The following is a 23,063-nucleotide window of genomic DNA, read 5'->3' on the forward strand; positions in this document are numbered from 1 at the left end:
GTACAAGCTTCTAGAGGGAGAGTCTATGTTTGGCTTATTCACTCCTGCACCTCCAACCCCCACCTAGAGCAACAAGAGATGTTCATTCAGTAGTTGACTGGATAGATAGATGGGTAAATGAATTAAGTGTTCAGCAATTCACTTCACTACAATGGCTTTGTTTCATCAAATATAAATTAGAACTGCTAGTATTTCCTCAAGCTTCCTTTTGGAACCCTATACATTCTAATATTAGGTAGTCAAAATAAGTAACTGCATTTAGTTATTAGCCTTATGAAAATTCTGAGTACATTATGTCTTCTCCACTACCTCCCAGCCATGCACTGGGTCATTTTTCTGCATTAAACCTGTTAAAGCACTAAAGGCATGGGCTTTGAAGTCAAATATGCTTGAATTCTACTCCTAGCTTTGATGCTTATATAGTTGTACTGCTTTGAACAAGTTACTAAATTTGTCTAAGGCTCAGTTTCCTTTTCTTAAAAATGGTAAAATATCAGTATCTACCTTTTGATGAAGGTAAAAGAGGAGAGTGAAAAAATTGGATGAAAACTCAACATTCAGAAAACTAAGATCATGGCATTTGGTCCCATCACTTCAAGGCAAATAGATAGCAAAACAATGGAAACAGTGACAGCTTTTATTTTCTTGGGCTCCAAAATCACTGCAGATGGTGACTACAGCCATGAAATTAAAAAAGGCTTGCTCCTTGGAAAAAAAGCTATGACAAACCTAGACAGCATATTAAAAAGCAGAGACATTACTTTGCCAACAAAGGTTTGTCTAGTCAAAGCTATGGTTTTTCCAGGAGTCATGTATGGATGTGAGAAAAATGAAAGTTAAAGTCGCTCAGTTGTACCCAACTCTTTGCAACGCCACAGACTATACAGTCCATGGAATTGTCCAGGCCAGAATACTGGAGTGGGTATCCTTTCCCTTATCCAGGGGATCTTCCCAACCCAGGATCAAACCCAGGTCTCTCATGACAGCTGGACCATAACAAGGCTGAATGCTGAAGAATGGATACTTCTGAACTGTAGTGCTGGAGAAGACTCTTGAGAGTCCCTTGGACTGTAAGGAGATCTAACCAGTCAATCCCAAAGGAAATCAGTCCTGAATTTTCACTGGAAGAACTGATGCTGAAGCTGAAGCTCCAATACTTTGGCCACCTGATGCGAAGAGCCAACTCATTAGAAAAAACCCTGATTCTGGGAAAGATTGAAAATAGGAGGAGAAGAGGATGACAGAGGATGAGATGCTTGGATGGCATCACTGACTTGATGGACATGGGTTTGAGCAAGCTCTGGGAGATGGTGAAGGACAGGGGGTCACAAAGAGTTGGACATGACTGAGTGACTGAACAACAATAACCAGATTGAATTATTTGAGGATTAGAAGATACAATGTATGCACAGTACATGAGATACAGGATGTACCCAATTAATTTTGAATACCATGATTATCTTGGTAACTATAATAAAGTGCAACAAATATTGGATATCTACTGTGTGCCAGCTACTTTACATAAGTGATATTATTTAATTTTGCCCATATTTCTATAAGTTAAATGATATTATAGTTTTCAGTTTAAAGTTGTTACATAACTTTTTAAAAAGCCACAAAACCTGTAAAAACAAACTCCAGGACTTGGCTTGGACCTACCATTCTATTCTACCTCTTCCAGCTCTCAATTATATTTTTCTATGAAGATCTACATTTGAATCTCAAGTTTTGAATGTCTCATTTGTCTCTATGTATCCCCAGCACCTAGTACATTGTTGTTACATAATAAGGATTTACCATCACCATTCCCTCTTGCCAAATATCATCCTACACAAATCAGGATAGGAAACAGCAGAAGAAGTGAAATTTAGATACACATAGCAAATTTAATAACAGCAACTAATCTTTACAGTTTAATATGTGCCAAGCACTTGACGAAATTCTTTACAAGTATTTGTCCAGATAATCCTGTCAGTAATTCTATAAGGTAGTTACTATAAATGTGGCTCAGCGGTAAAGAATCTGCCTGCCACTGCAGGAGACCTGGGTTCACTTCCTGGGTCGGGAAGATCTCAACAAGTGAAATGACAACCCACTCCAGTATTCTTCCTGGGAAATCCCATGGACAGAGGAGCCTGGCAGGCTACAGTCCATGGGGTCACAAAGAGTCAGACACGACTTAGCAACTACACAGCAGCAGCAGCAGCAGGGACTATAAAGCCCTGTATTCTTCATGAGGGAGCTGAAGCTCAGAAAGATGGAGCGCAGTTTGTCAGTGACAGAAGAAGGCCTTGTAACAAGGCTGTCAGATTCCAAACCCATGCTCCAAACATGCCAGATGAAGCTAGATATGGTCTTTATCACGGTCTTTTCTGTAACTTCTCTTCGTTGTCAGTATGCTACAGTCGCTAAACTATAAAGTCCTAATTATTATTTCTACTGGGAGCAACACAACATGGAATTCGAATTTTCCTCCAAGGATTTATGACCATTTAGCATTTTCTTACTTTTTATTCTGTCCATAAGAGTGCAGATAATGAGCTACTTCTCAGAAGTAAAATAGCTTGAGCATTTCATAACATGCTGACTGTGATTTGAGTCATTAACCTATTACAGTGATTTGGCTTGCTCTATTTGCGACCTCAAGAATAAAGAGAGAGAAATGTGCTAGAAATCCTCCCTTACCACCAACTTAGCAAATCAAGTAAACTTTTGTCAAAAGTCTTTTACCCTAAGAAATTTGCCAAAAGACCTTTAACCTAAGAGATGATTTCTAGAGGCTAGATAATGTTTTATCTCCTTCATTTTTTTTTTCTACCTGTGGAGAATAAGGCTGACATAATTCTCTGTGAAATAAATCATTTCACTTGTTCCAGAAAATAAATATAGATTTTCTTCCATGTACTCTGGGGTCTTTTGCGATAGTTTGGTAGACAATACTTGTCCAGTTGTTGGAAATTTAGTGATGTGGTTAATGGCTCAGTGCTTTCTGCTTTTCCTTCCAGGATGAGAGTATTGATGCTACAGTGAAGAATCTCAGCAAGAGAGTATTTTAAATAATGGACATGAAAGTGTGTGTGTTACTTGGGTAATTCCTTCCTGGATTATCAAGTAAGAATGACGTTCTGGAAGCATGTGGACTCACAGGCAGTATTTAGGGTCTCCGGAACCACAGCAGCGATGTGGCCTTGGCCTCCTCACTTCTCTTAAGGTTTTATATCTCTCGCTAACCAAATGGAGACTTAATCAAATTTTATAGTGGTTGCTTTTCCCTGGTCTATAACTCTCTTGATACTTCACAATATGGATGTGCAATTCTAAAATAGAAGAGAATTTCAAAATCCCTCTACACCAACTCACAGACTGAAATGCATTACTGTTTATCCTTGAATTGGGGTGTTCAGAAAAGCAAAACAAAAATAACTTCTGCACTTAAAAGTTGCAAAGTAGAAATCCATTTAAGAATAAAGGATGAAAGGAGAGAGTGATATTAAATTATACCTGAGGAACATACTCTATGTCAAGTTGTAGGGGGACAGCTATACCAAAAACAATGCACAGGTCCTTACTGTGGAGTCCTATTAGAGACAGAGAGAGTCATACTCCTCTATTTGGAATGATGCCAATGAAATTCTCTCTAGAGGGGAGACAGATGACTCTCAGAAGTTCCTCTCAGAAGCTCTGGAAATTTAGGCTCTCCATTCTTCTTCAATCAACGTTTTCAGAACTCGCTTTTCCCAGAGTCTTTTGCATCCATCTTCTTGGAACAGAGTCTCTAGGAAGACTCTCTGGGTAGGTGCATGAGATCATGGGCTTTGAGTTCAGTACAGAGACTGGAAATTCATTAGAAAGTTACCTCCTTTCCCAAAGCCTGAGTCTCCTTCAACTATAAAATGGCAATGATGGGAGCATGCTTCACAGGATTAATATAAAAAAATTCAGGGCTTGACATACAGAAAGTACTCAACAGAAAAAGGAACACTCCTACATGGTTGATAGGAATGTAAACTGGTGCAGCCACTATGGAAAACACTATAGACAGACATTTCTCCAAAAGGTAAAAACAGTGTTGTTTTATGATCCAGTAACCTGACTCCTGGGCATATATCCAAACAAACCTATAATTCCAAAAGATACATGCACTCCTATGTTCATAGCAGCACTATATATAATAACCAAGACAAGGAAACAACCTAAATGTCCATCAACAGATGAGTGGATACAGAAGATTTGAAACACACACAAACACACTCATACACACACAATAATGGAATACTGCTCAGCCATAAAAGAGAATGAAATAATGCCATTTGTTTTTTTTTTTTTTTTTTTTTTTTGTTTTGTTTTTTTTTTTTTTTTTTAATTTTATTTTATTTTTAAACTTTACATAACTGTATTAGATTTGCCAAATATCAAAATGAATCCGCCACAGGTTTACATATGTTCCCCATCCCGAACCCTCCTCCCTCCTCCCTCCCCATTCCATCCCTCTGGGTCGTCCCAGTGCACCAGCCCCAAGCATCCAGTATCGTGCATCGAACCTGGACTGGCAACTCATTTCATACATGATATTTTACATGTTTCAATGCCATTCTCCCAAATCTTCCCACCCTCTCCCTCTCCCACAGAGTCCATAAGACTGTTCTATACATCAGTGTCTCTTTTGCTGTCTCGTACACAGGGTTATTGTTACCATCTTTCTAAATTCCATATATGAAGTAAGCCAGAAAGAAAAACACCAATACAGTATACTAACGCATATATATGGAAATAATGCCATTTGAAGCAGCAGCAAAGATGGACCCAGACTTTATCATACCGAGGGAAGTAAAAAGAGAAAAATAAATATATGATATCACTTATATATGTAAAATATGACACAAATGAACTTATCTATGAAACAGAAACAGACTCACAGGCAAAGAGAACAAACCTGTGGTTGACATAGGGGGAGGGAAGGACTGGGAGTTAGGGATTAGCAGATGCAGACTATCATATACAGAATGGATAAAGGACAAGTCCTACTGTACAGTACAAAGAACTATATTCAATATCCAGTAATAAACCACCATGGAAAGGAAGGAATGTATATGTACACACACATAAATAACTGAATACTTTTGCTGTACAGCAGAAATTAAGATAAAATTGTAAAGCAATTGTACTTCAATAAAATAAATTTTGAAAAATGAATAAATTTGTATGATGAACAATAAAAGAAAGTACGCACTAAACTTTACTACTATTATCACTACTGCCACTACTTCTCAAGGGGATCTTCCCAACTCGAGATCAAACCCAGGTCTCCCACAGTGCAGGCAGATTCTTTACCAGCTGAGCCACTAGTGAAGCCCAAGAATACCGGAGTGGGTAGGCTATCCCTTCTCCAGCATTTCTATTTGCTTCATATGAAAATTGAAGAAAGCAGAAATGACTCCATTAAATCAAACCTGAACCAATGCTAACTGTTCTCACAACTAAAGATAAAGTTTTCTTTAATCACATTTGTTGTATCTTTTGTATTACCCTAATTTCATAAAAAAAAAAAAAAAAATATATATATATATATATATATATATATACACACACACATATATCTGTGTGTGTGTGTACACCAACATTATTACTCCATCATAGTGTAAGTAAGTAAGTGTTAGTTGCTCAGTTGTGCCCGACTCTTTGAGACTCCATGGACTGCCACCCACCAGGCTCCTGTGTCCATGAGATTTTCCAAGCAAGAATACTGGAGTGTGTTGCCATTTCTTTCTCCAGGGGATCTTCCCTGACCCAGGGATCGAACCCAGATCTCCTGCCTTGCAGGCAGATTCTTAACCAACTGAGCTACAAGGGAAGGCCCCATGATAGTGTGGCCCCAGGTAAATAGCAGGGAGGGAACAGAGCTCCACCCATCAACAGAAAACAGGATTAAAGATTTACTGAGCATGGCCCCGCCCATCAGAATAAGACCCAGTTTCCCCCTCAGTCTATGCTACTGGAGATCAGTGGAGAAATAACTCCAGAAAGAATGAGGAAATGGAGTCAAAGCAAAAACAACATCCAGTTGTGGACCAGATTGGTGATGGAAACAAGGTCCAATGCTGTAAAGAGAAATACTGCATAGGGACCTGGAATGTTAGGTCCATGAATCAAGGCAAATTGGAAGTGGTCAAATAGGAGATGGGACAAGTGAACAAGGATATTTTAGGAATCAGCGAGCTAAAATGGACTGGAATGGGTGAATTTAACTGAGATGACCATTATATCTACTACTGTGAGCAAGAATCCCTTAGAAGAAATGGAGTAGCCATCATAGTCAACAAAAGAGTCTCAAATGCAGTACTTGGATGTAATCTCAAAAATCACAGAATGATTTCTGTTCGTTTCCAAGGCAAACCATTCAATAACACAGTAACCCAAGTCTATGCTTCGACCAGTAATGCTGAAGAAGCTGAAGTTGAATGGTTCTATGAAGACCTACAAGACCTTCTAGAACTAACACCCCCAAAATATGCCCTCTTCCTTACAGGGGATGAAAAAGTAGGAAGTCAAGAAACACCTGGAGTAACAGGCAAATTTGGCCTTGGAGTACAGAATGAAGCAGGGCATGGCTAATAGAGTTTTGCCAAGAGAACGCAGTGGTCATAGAAAACACCATCTTCCAACTACACAAGAGAAGACTCTAAACATGGACATGACCAGATGGTCAATATCAAAATAAGATTGATTATATTCTTTGCAAACAAAGATGGGAAGCTCTACAGTCAGCAAAAACAAGACCAGGAGCTGACTGTGGTTCAGATCATGAACTTCTTATTGTCAAATTCAGACTTGAAGAAAGTAGGGAAAACCACTAGGCCATTCATGTATGACCTAAATCAAATCCCTTACGATTATACAGTGGAAGTGAGAAATAGATTTAAGGGACTAGATCTGATAGACGGAGTGCCTGATGAACTATGGATGAAGGTTCATGACATTGTACAGGACACAGGGAGCAAGACCATCCCCAAGAAAAAGGAAAGAAAAAAAACAAAATGGCTGTCTGAGGAGGCTTAACAAATAGCTGTGAAAAGAAGAGAAGCAAAAAGCAAAGGAGAAAAGGAAAGATATAAGAATCTGAATGCAGAGTTCCAAAGAATAGCAAGGAAAAATAAGAAAGCCTTCCTCAGCAATCAGTGCAAAGAAATAGAGGAAAACAACAGAATGGGAAAGACTAGAGATCTCTTCAAGAAAATTAGAGATACCAAGGGAACAGTTTATACAAAGATGGGCTCAATAAAGGACAGAAATGGTATGGACCTAACAAAAGCAGCAGATGTTAAGAAGAGTTGGCAAGAATACACAGAAGAACTGTACAAAAATGATCTTCACAACCCAGATTATCACGATGGTGTGATTATTCACCTAGAGCCAGACATCCTGGAATGTGAAGTCAAGTGGGCCTTAGGAAGCCTCACTATGAACAAAGCTAGTGGTGGTGATGGAATTCCAGTTGAGCTATTTCAAATCCTAAAAGATGATGCTGTAAAAGTGCTGCACTAAATATGCCAGCAAATTTGGAAAACTCAGCAGTGGCCACAGGACTGGAAAAGGTCAGTTTTCATTCCAATCCCAAAGAAAGGCAATGCCAAAGAATGCTCAAACTACTGTAAAATTGCACTCATCTCACACGCTAGTAAAGTAATGCTCAAAATTCTCCAAGCTAGGCTTCAGCAATACACAAATGCTGAACTTCCAGATGTTCAAGCTGGTTTTACAAAGACAGAGGAACCAGAGATCAAATTGCCAACATCCACTGGATCATTGAAAAAGCAAGAGAGTTCCAGAAAAACATTTGCTTCTGCTTTATTGACAATGTGAAAGCCTTTGACTGTGTGGATCACAATAAACTGTGGAAAATTCTTCAAGAGATGGGAATACCAGACCACCTGACCTGCCCCTTGTGAAATCTGTATGCAGATCAGGAAGCAGCAGTTAGAACTGGAAATGGAACAACAGACTGGTTCCAAATAGGAAAAGGAGTATGTCAAAGCTGTATACTGTCACCCTGCTTATTTAACTTATATGCAGAGTACATCATGAGAAATGCTGGGCTGGATGAAGCACAAGCTGGAATCCAGTTGGCCAGGAGAAATATCAATAACCTCAGATATGCAAGTGACACCACCCTTACAGCAGAAAGTGAAGAACTAAAGAGTCTCTTGATGAAAGTGAAAGAGGAGAGTGAAAAAGTTGGCTTAAAGCTCAACATTCAGAAAACTAAGATCATGGCATCTGTCCCACCACTTCATGGCAAATAGACGGGCAAACAGTAGAAACAGTTTCAGACTTTATTTTGGGGGGCTCCAAAATCATTGCAGATGGTGACTGTAGCCATGAAATTAAAAGACGCTTACTCCTTGGAAGAAAAGTTATGAACAATCTAGACAGCATATTAAAAAGCAAAGACATTACTGTGTCAACAAAGGTCCGTCTAGTCAAGGCTATGGTTTTTCCAGTAGTCATGTATGGATGGGAGAGTTGAACCATAAAGAAGGCTGAGCACCAAAGAATTTATGCTTTTGAACTCTGGTGTTGGAGTAGACTCTTTCGAGTCTCTCGGACTGCAAGGAGATCCAACCAGTCCATCTGATAGGAAATTCAGTCCTAAATATTCATTGCAAGGACTGATGTTGAAGCTGAAACTCCAATTCTTTGGCCACCTGATGCGAAAAACTGACTCATTTGAGAAGACCCTGATGATGGGAAAGATTGAAGGCAGGAAGAGAAGGTGACAACAGAGGATGAGATGGTTGGATGGCATCACTGACTCAATGGACATGAGTTTGAGTAAACTCCCGGAGTTGGTGATGGACAGGGAGACCTGGAGTGCTGCAGTCCATGGGGTTGTAGAGAGTAAGACACAACTTAGCAACTGAACTGAACTGAACTGATAAATGGGTGGAAATGAAAGTTGCTCAGTTGTGTCCAACTCTTTGAGATCCTACAGAATTCATGGCATCTCAAAGAGTTCCCATTATCCTAGGCCAGAATACTGGAGTGGGTAGCTTTTCCCTTCTTTCCATTCTCCAGGGGATCTTCCCAACCCAAGGATCGCACCCAGGTCTCCCGCATTGCAGGCATATTCTTTACAAGCTGAGCTACAAGGTAAGCCCAAGTATACTGGAGTGGGTAGCCTATCTCTTCTCCAGTGGGTCTTTCTGACCCAGAAATTGAACCAGGGTCTCCTGCATTGCAGTCAGACTCTTTACCAACTGAGCTAATAGGGACATATACATATACCCACACAAGCATATATATTATATAACAGCAACAATTTTAATTATCCACTAGGAAATACTTTTCTTAAACTAAGAGAAAACAAAATAAAGGTTTGGTTTCTTTCCATATGCCTCTAATATTCCTGTGACCCAGAAGATTCACTCCTAGTGACATCAGGATCATGCTGGTGCTATGTACAGCTATGCTATATACAAGTACATTCACAAGCCAACGAATGGCATGTCCTCATGGGTTTCTCGGCTTCTTCTCTGCAGACAAAGCCCATTTCAGTAACATCCAGTCCCCATTTTTTGGGCATCTGAAACAAGATACATATCTTTATTGGGAGCACAGCTGGTGTCTTCCCTGCTTTGCAACCCCTGGAGTCTCTGAACACACATCATTTCCACCATAGTCCTTTATATCTTCAGTTTTAGTTCTGTCACATTCAGCTCTCATTAGACTGAAATCAATGGATATGAGGACAGCTATGCACCCATTTCAATTTAGTTCAGTTCAATTGCTCGGTCATGTCCTTCTCTTTGTGACCCCATAGACTGCAGCACGCCAGGTCTCCCTGTCCATCACCAACTCCCAGAGTTTACTCAAACTCATGTCCATTGATGCCATCCAACCATCTCATCCTCTGTTGTCACCTTCTCTTCCTGCCTTCAATCTTTCCCAGCATCAGGGTCTTTTCGAATGAGTCAGTTCCTCACATCAGGTGGCCAAAGTATTGGAGTTTCAGCTTCAACATCAGTCCTTCCAATGAACATTCAGGACTGATTTCCTTTAGGATGGACTGGATGGATCTCCATGCAGTCCAAGGGACTCTCAAGAGTCTTCTCCAACACCACAGTTCAAAAGCATCAATTCTTCGGCGCTCAGCTTTCTTTATAGTCCAACTCGCACATCCAAACATGACTACTGGAAAAACCATAGCCTTGACTAGACGGACCTTTGTTGGTACACTAATGTCTCTGCTTTTTAATATGCTGTCTAGGTGGTCATAACTTTTCTTCTAAGGAGTAAGCATCTTTTAATTTCATGGCTTGCAGTCACCATCTGCAGTGATTTTGGAGCCCAAAAAAATAAAGTCTGCAACTGTTTACATTGTTTCTCCATCTATTTGCCATGAAGTGATGAGACCAGATGCCATGATCTTAATTTTCTCAAAGTTGAGACTTAGGCCCACTTTTTCACTCTCCTCTTTCACTTTCATCAAGAGACTCTTTAGTTCCTCTTCACTTTCTGCCATAACAGTGGTGTCATCTGCATATCTGAGGTTATTGATATTTCTCCCAGCAGTCTTGATTCCAGCTTGTGCTTCCTCCAGCCCATCGTTTCTCATTATGTACACTGCATATAAGTTAAATATACATGGTGACAATCAATATATGGCTTTGACATACTCCTTTTTCTATTTGGAACCAGTGTGTTTTTCCATGTCCAGTTCTAGCTGTTGCTTCCTGACCTGCATACAGATTTCTCAAGAGGCAGGTCAGGTGGTCTACTGGAGAAGGGAATGGCAAACCACTTCAGTATTCCTGCCTCCAGAACCCCATGAACAGTATGAAAAAGCAAAAAGATAGGACACTGAAAGATTAACTCCCCAGGTTGGTACGTGACCAATATGCTACTGGAGATTAGTGGAGAAATAACTTCGGAAAGAATGAAGGGATGGAGCCAAAGCCAAAACACCACCCAGTTGTGGATGTGACTGGTGATGAAAGCAAGTTCCTATGCTGTAAGGAGCAATACTGCATAGGAACTGGGAATGTTAGGTTCATGAATTAGTGCAAATTGGAACTGATCAAATAGGAGATGGCAAGAGTGAACATGGACATTTTAGGAATCAGCAAACTAAAATGGACTGGAATGGGTGAATTTAACTCAGATGACCATTATATCTACTACTGTGGGCAAGAATCCCTTAGAAGAAATGAATTAGCCATCACAGTCAACAAGAGAGTCTGAAATGCAGTACTTGGATGCAGTCTAAAAACGACAGTATGATTTCTGTTCATTTTCAAGGCAAACCATTCAAGATCACGGTAATCCAAGTCTATGCCCCGACAAGTAATGCTGAAGAAGGTGAAGTTGAATGGTTGTATGAAGACCTACAAGACCTTCTAGAATTAACACCCAAAAAAGATGTCCTTTTCATTATAGGGGACTGGAATGCAAAAGTAGGAAGTCAATGGACCCATCTAACTGGTAGCTAATGAGACTTGCTGATTACAGGAATGTGATGAGTCAGTAATATTTGAGAAAAAGTTGGGCAGATTTTCTTTTCCTCTTTAAATGTTATCTAAAAATCAGCAAAATACAGCAGCAAAAAAAGTCCTGGATGATTTCCCAGGACTGCTAAATACACACTGCCTCAAGTATATATTTCTAAGGTCTAAAGAATGGTGTAATTCTGATTCTGTTATTTTTGGTTTGGATTTTACTTATTAATATTTGCTGACATCAGTCAGACTAAGATGGCTGCAAATCATGACTAAATGACTGCAAATGACTCCAGCAACAGCAGGAACAATAACAAGTGCTGGATTAGGAGTCAGGGAATTGAGATCAGCTTCGTGCTTTGCCATCAATTGTCTGTGTGACATTCGGCCCCATCACCTCCCTCTCTGAGCCTCTCTCTTCTTAGAAAGTGAACTTGAAGATGAAAGAAATTACTTCTAAAAAAATTCACTTTTAATATAAATAATTTTATTTATACGGAAAATGATGGTCAAGAAATTTCTTTTAAAAATTAATTACAGGGACTCCCCTAGTGGTCCAGTGGTTAAGACTGTGAGCATCCAATGCAAGGGGCACAAGTTCACTCCTGGTCAGGAAAACTAAGTTCCCACATCCCACATGCTCCAAAATTACTGCGGATGGTGACTGCAACCATGGAATTAAAAGACACTTGCTCCTTGGAAGAAAAGCTATGACAAAACTAGACAGTATATTCAAAAGCTGAGGCATCACAAAGATCCATCTAGTCAAAACTGGTTTTTCCAGTAGTCATGTACAGATGTGAGAGCTGGACAATAAAGAAGGTAAAGCACCAAATAATTGATATTTTTGAACTATGGTGCTGGAAAAGACCCTTGAGAGTATCACAGACAGCAAGGAGATCATACCAGTCAGTACTAAAGGAAACCAACCATGAATAATCATTGAAAATACACATTGAAACTGAAGCTCCAATACTTTGGCCACCTGATGCAAAGAGCTGACTTACTGGAAAAGACCCTCATGATGGGAAAGACTGAGGATGAGAAGAACGGGGCAACAGAGGATAAGATGGTTGGATGGCATCACTGACTCAGTGGACATGAGTTTGAGCAAGCTCCAATAGTTGGTGATGGACAGGGAAGCCTGGTGTGCTACAGTTCATGGGGTCTCAAAGAGTCGGATACAACTTAGCACATGAACAACAACTACAACAAGCCATTGCTGTTGTTGTGCTCAGTCATGTCCAACTCCCCACAACCCCATGAACTGCAGCCCACCAGGCTCCTCTGTCTGTGGAATTTTCCAGCCAAGAATATTGCAGTGGGTTGCCATTCCTAGGTTGGGTTGCCTAGTGGGTTGCACCTTCTTGACCTAGGGATCGAATCTGCATCTCTTGTGTTTCCTGTACTGGCAGGCAGATTCTTTACCACTGAGCCAACTGGGAAGCCCAACATGCCATATGCATGGCAAAAAAAAAAAAAAAAAGGCTTTAATTTTTTTTAATTAAAAAAATTAAATTCAGCTCTTAGGGTGGATGTATGCTTTTCTTCCCATAGAGGTAGAGGTAGATTAAGGCAATTTTTTTCCTACTTAGAAGACTGATAAATCTAGAGTACAGGGTCTCACATCCTGGCCAAAAGAACCAATATTCTTACTAAAAATCTCTGTTATTCTTCTTGACAAAATGCATTCACTCAGTATATTTATGAAAATGAATTAAACCAATTAGGAAATCAAGTAAACAATTGATATATTAATGTTTAGTATACTATATTTTAGTATGAGATGGCTATTCAGTTATTCACTTGCCTAATATCTTGTGGTAAAGCTTTAGGAGTAGAGGGAGAAGATAAAATTAATAAACCTTGCCTGTCTAAATCCATTACAGGCTAACATTATCCTTTGCCATTTTCCCAATGACAGAACATACATAGCAGGAGGTGGTTGAATTACCTTCTGCTTCCTGCTGAATCTTTCTTTAAGAATGTGAACCTTTAATCAGAAGTGACATGTTTCTGACCTAATGTTACATATGGGAGGTGTATAGACATATGAAGTCAAGGGCTCCTCCCTCATTCCAAAAGACAAACAGCTATTTTTAGATGGGTCAGAAGAGTAAGAAAGTCAGTCCTTCCATAAGAACTGTCCTAATCTGTATCAGTACATCTCCTGAGCCATTTATTTAAACAATGACACCACAAAATACAGCAGCACAAGTTCAACATTATAAATTGTGTTGGAAAAAGCTTTGCTTGTCATTAAAATAGTGAGTAAATTTGAAATAGTCCTTCATTTTATAGCAACAACCACATATGTCACCTTATATCAAAACCACAAACCATATCCTATATTGGATAAAGAAATATATCCCAAATGTGTCTTATAATGGTTAAATAATGATAGTCAGAAGAGCTTTATTGACATGATAATCATTTCTATAGAAAAATTATTCATTGTTAAAGAAAAAATAAGATCACAAAATCATATGTATAATATGAATCTGTTTTATGATAAACTACCTATAGGCTTTTAATAAGAAAAATATCTAGAAGAGTATGAAGCAAGGTACAGGTATGATTAACTCTGGGTGGTAGAATTAAGGGTTCAAAATTTGTTTAACAATAATTATGTAACATTGTATAACAGAAAATGGGTTTGGTTTTGTTTTTGTTGAACAGTTATAACAATGTGCTAAAAATGCTTAAGATATAATGTTAATGACTTAGCATAAATAATATGCAGTCCAATTGGGATTCAGATTTCAAATTTTAATAAATATATACATTTTTACATTCACAAAAAATGCCATTAGTGGATAATTCAGGTTTTCTTGTATACCTGAATGCACTGATTTTGTTTTTGCTTTCTTAATGAATCAGGAGATTTTTTCAAGATGATAACTATGATTGCTAAAGCACATCAGTATCACTTTAAATACTGCTTTATATAAAGTAACATGGGAGTCTTAAAGTATAGATTACAAGATCACACGTATTAAGATTTGAGGAGCTAAAATAAAATTTAGAAATAATTTAAAGGAATAATTATAAGAACCACTAAATAAGCCTGGCATGCTGCAGTCTATAGGGGTGGCAAAGAGTTAGACACAACTGAGCAACCGAACTGAAACATAAGATTAGAATGCAGATCTCCTGATTCTCTGATCAGAGTAATTATTCATTAAATTTCTGAAATCTAGTAAATGATTTCTATTTTAAATAAATATTAAGTTGGTGCAAAAGTAATTTCAATTTTGCATTGTTGAACTTTGCCATTTCATACTAAAATACATTATTAAATAAATGTGGTTATGTTATACATCATTTTAATGTGCATGTCATGCTTTATTTTTTTTAGTAGAATTATTATTTGCTGTTTACAAGTATTTTAGACTATGGAAATGATGCTAGATGAAAAGCAAATTTGAGCTATTTTCTTACCCAGGCTCATAATGGGTCATAAGGCAATGGAGACAACTCTCACTATCAACCAGCATTTGGCCCAGGAACTGCTAATGAGCACACAGTGCAGTTCAAGAACTTTGCAAAGGAGACTAGAAAGTTGAAGATGAGGAGCACAGTGACTGGCCATCAGAAGTTGACAATGACCAACTGAGAGTATCTTTGATGCTGATTCTCTTACAACTACACAAGAAGTTGCCCAAGAACTCAACATTAACCATTCTAGAGTCATTAGACATTTGAAGCAAACTGGAAAGGTGAAAATGCTTGATAAGAGGGTACCTCATGAGCTGATCTCAAGTCAAAAAATCTGTTGTTTTGAAGTGTCATCTTCTCTTATTTTATGCAACAACAGTGAGCCCCTTCTCGATCTGATTGTGATGTGCAATGAAAAGTGGATTTTATATGACAACCAGCAGTGACCAGCTCAGTGGTTGGACCAAGAAGAAGCTCCAAAGCATTTCCCACAGCCAAAATAGCACCAAAACAGGATCATGGACACTGTTTGGTGGTCTGCTGCCCGTCTGATCCCCTATAGCTTTCTGAATTCCTGTGAAACCATTACATCTGAGAAGTATGCTCAGCACATCAATGAGGTGCACCAAAAGCTGCAACACCTGCAGCCAGCATCGGTCAACAGAAAGGGCCCCATTCCTTTCCACAACAGTGCCTGACCGCGTGCCGTTCAAAAGTTGAAAAAACTGGGTTACAAAGTTTTGCCTCATCTGCCATATTTGCCTGACTTCTAGCCAACTGACTATCACTTTTTCAGGCATCTCAACAACATTTTGCAGGGAAAATACTTTCATATCCAACAGGAGGCAGAAAATGCTTTCCAAGAGTTCAACAAATCCTGAAACATGGATTTTTATGTTACAGGAATAAACAAACTTATTTCTCATTGGCAAAAAAGCATTGATTGTAATGGTTCCTATTTTGATTAATAAAGATGTATTTAAGTCTAGTTATAATGACTTAAAATTCAGGGTCCAGAATCATAATTACTTTTGCACCAACCTAGTAACAGTCTAAATTACACCTATGTAACATTCTTTATGAAGTGATGTCAACACCAGATTAATCTGATTTTCACTTGCTTTAGTTGGACTCATCAGCAGAAATTCTGTATTTTCTATGCCATTTTTCCTTGAAGTGTTCTGAAAATAATTTGATTAGGCAAATTTTATCTTGGTATTAAATATAATTAATCTATTGAAATATTTGCTTTATAAATTACTAGGAATTCTTTTGCCTAGACAGTGAAAAGTCTGTTGTTACCACTTCTACAGCTGGGCTAATCCCAAGAAAATATTCTTCTTACCTCCAGCCATATCTCTTAAAGAAATATATAAACAGTATCATAAAAGAAAGGAGATATTTTATTTTATGATCACACTGGCATAACTGAGTTATCAACTAGCCAAGAATGAAGGTATGAATCTTTACTTAAGGATATTGTTACTCTTTAGTCATAAACTATAAACTTAGACTTGAAAAATAACATTACTCATCACTTTTCTACTTTCAATAATGTTTAAAAAACAGATGCTTGATAAGACATGATGAGAATAAAAAGAAAGGCCTGGTTTATGAGAAAATATACAATGTTTAATTACATGAAAATTAGAGTGCATGCCACAAACGAGACACTGGCCTGTGGCTACAGGACACTTTTTAAAGGCTGTCATGGCCACATGGGTCTCAAGCCAGGCACCTAGCCTCCTTTTTCTTCATCTCAGGCTGCCAAAGCAATGGCTGGAGATAATTGGCTCCACTGTAGTTTTTGATCTCAAAATGGTTTGACAATCCTCTTAGTATTTTAGTAGTTCCCTTTTTCATATTAGACATGTCTGACCTAGACCTTTCCCATTCTCTGAAACTGACTTCCTCATTTCTGCTCCTCTTGTTCTTTTTGTTCAAGATAAAGGAGTGTCTTCAAAGAATCATGGAAAGATACCTAGGGTAAAATTCTACAATATAAAACTACTGCCTTGATAGCTAAAGCTTTCTCTGTTTTAGCCTTCTGTTTATTTATCAAATATCCACAGCATTCATTTCTTTATCAAATATTAAGTAACATGGCATACTTATTATCTACAAATTGCTATGCTACTCCAAATATTTAACTTCATTTTCCAGCCTGATGTCATAATATCATTTTTTTTTAATATTTATTAATCTCGTTTGATTCAGAAGATGACTGGGTTATTAAAATGACATTATTTATCCCCCACCTTTTTTATTTATGAGGAAATTAAAACCTGAAGAAGATGCTTAAGGCTAAATAAGAGGTCAAAGACAAAAGCCCAAGCTAAAACACAAGTTCTATTGCCATAATATTTTGTTAAGGAAATTGGTTGCACTGAGCAATTGTGTCTCTGCACAGCATCAGAACTCTGTGCTTCTAAAATGATAATCAACCTGAAGAGTAACGGAATGACAGAGTAAGCTGCTCATCCATTCTTTTGGCAATGGGGAAACAAAAATCCAATAAGAATAAAAAAATGTTAATGCCCAACCTACAAAAACAGCAATAACAACAACAATCAGGGCTTTCCCGGGGACTCAGTAAAGAATCTGCCTGCAACGTAGAAGACCTGGGTTTGATCCCTGGATCGGGAAGATCACAGCCTGGTTGTCTGGAATCAAGGACCCTACCCACTGAGTACACATCCTCTAAGGTGAGATGACCTTGTTTTCACACACAGCTACTAAAAATACATGTCACATATAGGTAATTCTCTACTTCTAAGAGATGAGAAATACCATTCTCTGGCTGCAGACTTCTAAATCTTGAGTGCTATTTCCTAGATAATAGAACCAGAGATGCCAAGGCCATTTTTCTTTTCCAAATTTTATCATGAAAAATTTCAAACCTGAAGACAATTTGAAAGAACAGCATGACAAACACCTGTATGAAAGTGAAAGTGAAAGTTGCTCAGTTGTGTCTGACTCTCTGCGACCCCATGGACAATACAGGCCATGGAATTCTCCAGACCAGAATACAGGAGTGGGTAGCCTTTCCCTTCTTCAGGGGATCTTCCCAACCCAGGAATTGAACCCAGGTCTCCCACATTGCAGGTGGATTCTTTACCAGCTGATCCACCAGGGAAGCCCAAACACCTGTATATCCACCATGAAATTAAACAAACATTAATATTCTTTATACTATATTATCTTCAATATGTTTTAACACCTAAAAATTTCACTAAGGAAACTTTACAAGAGGCATACTCAGATCCTCTGAATGACTTCAATGACTTCCCCTCTAGCCCCCTCACCCCCGCCAATCTTTCTACATCTCAATAGAAGAAACACATAAATCCTTAAAGGATTTTGCCTTGAACATGCATGACATTCAGCCCAGAGGATTTGTTCTACCCAATTTCCTCATCACTGCCTTGATATTTAAAGCCTTCCTTGTACCAGTTTTCTATATCTAGGTTGCCTTTCAGCTTTCCTTATTCCAACTGATGAACCTTGCCTTTATCGATTTCTTTACAATGATATTTTCTATGCCCCAATATTCCACACACCAAAAATCATCCCTTTGTAAAGTGGGATTGGTGTGAATCTCAGAACCTAAACGTGAACCTTCCACAGATGACTCAGGAGTGTAGTTCTTTAGGGACTTATTGTATCAATCAGAACAAAGTCTGTATCTGTGGATCAATGCAATCTATTCCCATCTCACTATTCTTTACCTTCCTTTTTTTCCTTTGCATGCTCTCAGGTGATTTCTACTATTCTTTACTTCCACTTGCAAGTACCTAAGGAGTAGGACAGAATGATAATAAAGAGCAACATCTTGGTATTCAAACAATCATGCTCTCCTGGGCAGGAGCTGTGTAACTTGGTATACAAGTTCCAGAGCTTCTTCATGTAAGAAGGAAAAAACAATCAACCAACAAACCAACAGTGCCCACTTTGTAGGAATTAAAGTTAATATTAAATGAGATTATATAAGGAATGTTCTGGCACAGTGCCAAGTACAGGCTAAATCCTTTAATGAGTACTAACTACTAATATTAATACTATTACTATTCTAAATGCTGTTGGAAGTCAGTCACTACTGAACATAGATACAAGACAAATTTTTTAGCAAACTAAGGACTGAAGTCAGGGTGTAGAACCACTGAGGTCAGGGGGTAGGTAAGTAGCAGGAGGAATTAAGCAGATCTGAATCAGCCCAGCAGTAGTGATTTTAATTGAGTTCCTTTCACTTATTTATTGAAAAAAATGAAACTTCTGCTGTTAAAAAGGGATATCCAGCCTGCATCAAATTTCAGCCATGAAATGAATTGTTCTATCAGCTAAAAACTGGAAAGAGATATATACAAATTTCCTGAGAAACCTCTTACCAATTTCATATTCAGAACTAACTATACAATTGATAGAACAATCACAATCTATGAGCCTTCTTCAAGTAGAAATGTTAATTTTATGGACATCAGATGTGTTCAGGAACTTGCATATGTTGTTGACAGTCCTTGCTGGAAGCAGGGCTGAGACAGTGATGATTTACAGCAATGGTATCCAGTTGGTCTTGATAAGAATGAACAGCCACCACCTTTTTTGTCTGATTATTGGCTTAATGCCTTAAAGAAGCCATATTTATCACCTGTGCTGGCCCCCTCTTTCCCTCTCAATTGTACAGACGTTCTGATTGCTGATTTTTCCCACCCATTCAACTTTGAATATGTGCATTCAGAATTCATTGACAATCTTCATTTAGTTTATTTATAGTGTAGGTGCTTTGTCAATGCTGGGTATAACAGAGAACATAACTGGTTCTCTGTTCTAAATGTGGGTATCATCAGGAAAAACGAAGAGGGCAAGATGATTTCTACATGATTGCTGTGAAGATCTGCTGGGCAAATGCATCCTTGCCACTCCCTGCTGAATTAGTAACTTATTTCTGTGCCTCTCTCTGCCTTCTTCAGGATTCTGACTTCTCTCTGTGTGTAACTCCTAAAACATGTAAATTACAACCTCCACTGCCCATGTGGTCACCATCTTATCAAGGTCTTTGTGATGCCTATGTTATGTAACGGATTCCACAATACATATGCCAAGACAATTCCATAAGTCCATTCAAATGCCACCACTTTGGTGGAGTCTGCAGCCACTGCCAGTTAACTTGTTTTATTTTTCCTCTGTTTCCCTTTTTCCATAAGGCTTGTATGTGAGCAGTGCCTGTATCCGATGCATCTCTTTACTTCCAATGGCTGATGGAGTACAAACATGCTCTCTCTTTGCTTCACTCTCTCCCTCCCTTGATAAACAAATACTATTCTCTCCACAAACAGGATAAACAAAGAAGCTGGCTTATAAGGATCTAAGACAATGAACCAATCAGGACGCTGAATACAGCAGATAATGAAAATGAGATGTAACAGATAGGAACAATGCCAGAGTAAGAGGCATCCTACGCTAACAGTTATGAGCTCTGGCTCTGAACTTAGAACAGGAGTGGGATCCCATTTTCACTGTTTACTTCTCTGTGATCTTAGACAAGCTATACCAGCCTTCATTTGAAATAAAGACCATAACAGTCTTAACTTATGAGGTTGTTGCAAGTCATCATAACTGTAACAACACATGGAGTGTACTAATGTCTGACCCCTGACAAGTTTGTTCAATGAATGAATAACAATATTGTTATTATCATCATCATTGTGATAAAGTCATCAAGTGTTCATGTAAAACAGAATATATCAGGCACATTGAACATTACAAAATATCGTTTTTTTTTTCCCCAATAATGCAGAGGAATTCTTTACCCTGAGATGTTTTCAGAGTAAGACAGATATCTTTTTTCTTCATCATTTTCCAGGAAAATAAACTTGTTATAGAAGAAACTCATATTTCACAACTTATCCACCAAAGAGAGCAGAGCATTGCAATCCTTTTCTGCTATAAAAGTGCATTTAATAGTGTCAATTCACTATTAACAAACATGAGATGATGGCTTTATTTATTTGCAAGTCTGATTACTCCTTGGAGGTAAGAGGACACAGAAAGCCTTCATGTCCTTGGAAGGCCAGACTCAGTTCACAGAGCTCAGGAACAATTCAGGAAACAGAGCATCTGCCACATTCAAACAAGTATTGGGCATTCATAACTTTTTTCCACTTTAAAGAAACCCCATGTGTAAGCTATTTTAATATTGCTTATCCCTACCTCTTAAAGAAAGCAGCTTTAGGATCAGCAGCTGATATTGGAAGATAATTCAGAAAAAAAAAACTTAGGCTTAGCTGGGGATAAGTCCCTTTGTAAACATGCTACCCTAAGCTCTCAGATGTCTATTGAATAGGAGGTTTAACTGCTTATCAGCAGAATTAAAGGAGGACTCAGGAAAATAGCACAATATTCCCCTTCAATAAAGAGCAGAAAGTATTGTGCTCAGGAAAAGTTCAATTTTGAAACGGTCACTACAGACCTGAGGCCATAAAGGACTGTCCCATCTGGATGCAGGCGGATCATACGGTTCTTGACGGTCACTCCATGCACAAATGACTTCTTATCGTTCAGGAAGTAAGTATCAGGCACCCAGAGTTGGTCTGCCACTCTGTTGTCCAGAGTCAAGTTTAAAGGTATTACGTTATAGGACAGCCTCTTATCTCTCCAAGCTTGCTGAAAGTACATTGTCAGGGTATAATCCTGTGAAATTGAGAAGATAAAAAAAAAAAATTGGTTATTTTGTACCTAAATGGAATTGGGAGACAAGCAAACATTTGAGTATTCACAAGAAAATATATCCAACCAAATACTATAAACATATACTATTTACAAATTCAGTTCAGTTCAGTCACTCAGTCATGTCTGAATCTGGGATCTCCTGGACTGCAGCACGCCATGCTTCCTTGCTCATCATCAACTCACGGAGTTTGCTCAAACTCATGTCAAATTCACATATTGGCAAATATTAATTACTAAATCCATTCTAACTCAGCCCATACTATGCACTGGGCACCACAATAAGTACAAAAGTGAAGAGAGCATATTCTTTTGAAATTTGCTATATATTACTCAGGAAGAGAGCTTCCCTTGTGGCTTAACTGGCAAAGGATCTGCCTGCAATGAGGGAGACCTGGGTTTGACCCCTGGGTTGGAAGATCCCCTAGAGAAAGAAAAGGCTCCCCACTCCAGTATTTTTGTCTGGAGAATTCTATACAGTCCATGGGTTTGCAAAGAGTCAGACATGACTCTGAGTGACTTTCACTCACTCAGGAAGAAAGACGGTAAGGAATAATTATTTAGTAAGTAATTTGTCTTTCTAAAAGAGGGTACTCAGGATTGCTTTTGGTGGGAAATAAATACAATTGCAAAAAATGGTCAATTAATTACAGTAGTAATTATAAGAGTTTATATGAAAATCTATGTCTAATCAAGGTGCGCTTCCTACTGGAGGTGTCATTTATATTGAGACATTGCATATACCTTTCTACCTATCTAAACAATATAAGTTCAGTTAGTATTTCAGTTCAGTTCCGTGGCTCAGTCGTGTCCGACTCTTTGCGACCCCATGAATCACAGCACACCAGGCCTCCCTGTCCATCACCAACTACCGGAGTTCACTCAAACTCACGTCCATTGAGTCAGTGATGCCATCCAGCCATCTCATCCTCTTTCGTCCCCTAATTTTAGAAATTCTGGATCATCAGACAAGTCTCCTTACTTTGGAGAAACAGTGGTTGTTATAAATTGAGCACTGGAGTCCCAGGCTCCAGAATTTCCTAACTATTTCTAGGACATAAATTTACATAACTTCTTTTTACTTCAGTTCCATTAACTATAAATGGGGCTTTTAATATATCCTTGATCTATCAAAAGATTATTATGACAATTAAATGTGTAACTCAAATGTAATCTATGAACTACAGAAAGCTATATATTATGAATAAAGGACTTACATATATCTTGTGACATGTTTTCTCCCTTAGCGGCCCATGGCTTCAATGTAATTGCTCTCTCACCCTCATTTGAATGACTAAATGAAGGACTAAGTATTCATTTGAAAAGGATAATTACCATTCTATTTTAAAATCAGTTCACAATGCCCTACTTGAGGGCTTAAAAAAAACAAAACTAGAATCAAGTATTAAT

The 23,063-nt window shown here is 38.4% G+C and overlaps 1 protein-coding gene across 4 annotated transcripts in view; it reads right to left on the reverse strand.

Annotated features, from left to right (window-relative positions):
- Positions 1 to 23,063, reverse strand: part of GABRB2 (gamma-aminobutyric acid type A receptor subunit beta2) — a 438,630-nt gene that overhangs the window by 152,716 nt on the left and 262,851 nt on the right. For all 4 annotated transcript variants that reach the window (XM_055561844.1, XM_055561859.1, XM_055561850.1 and 1 more), the window contains one exon: positions 21,397 to 21,617. In XM_055561844.1, coding sequence (XP_055417819.1) covers positions 21,397 to 21,617 — 221 coding nt within the window. The remainder of the gene's footprint in view (positions 1 to 21,396; positions 21,618 to 23,063) is intronic.

This window comes from Bubalus kerabau, chromosome 1, assembly GCF_029407905.1.
Source record: "Bubalus kerabau isolate K-KA32 ecotype Philippines breed swamp buffalo chromosome 1, PCC_UOA_SB_1v2, whole genome shotgun sequence".
NCBI lineage: Eukaryota > Metazoa > Chordata > Mammalia > Artiodactyla > Bovidae > Bubalus > Bubalus kerabau.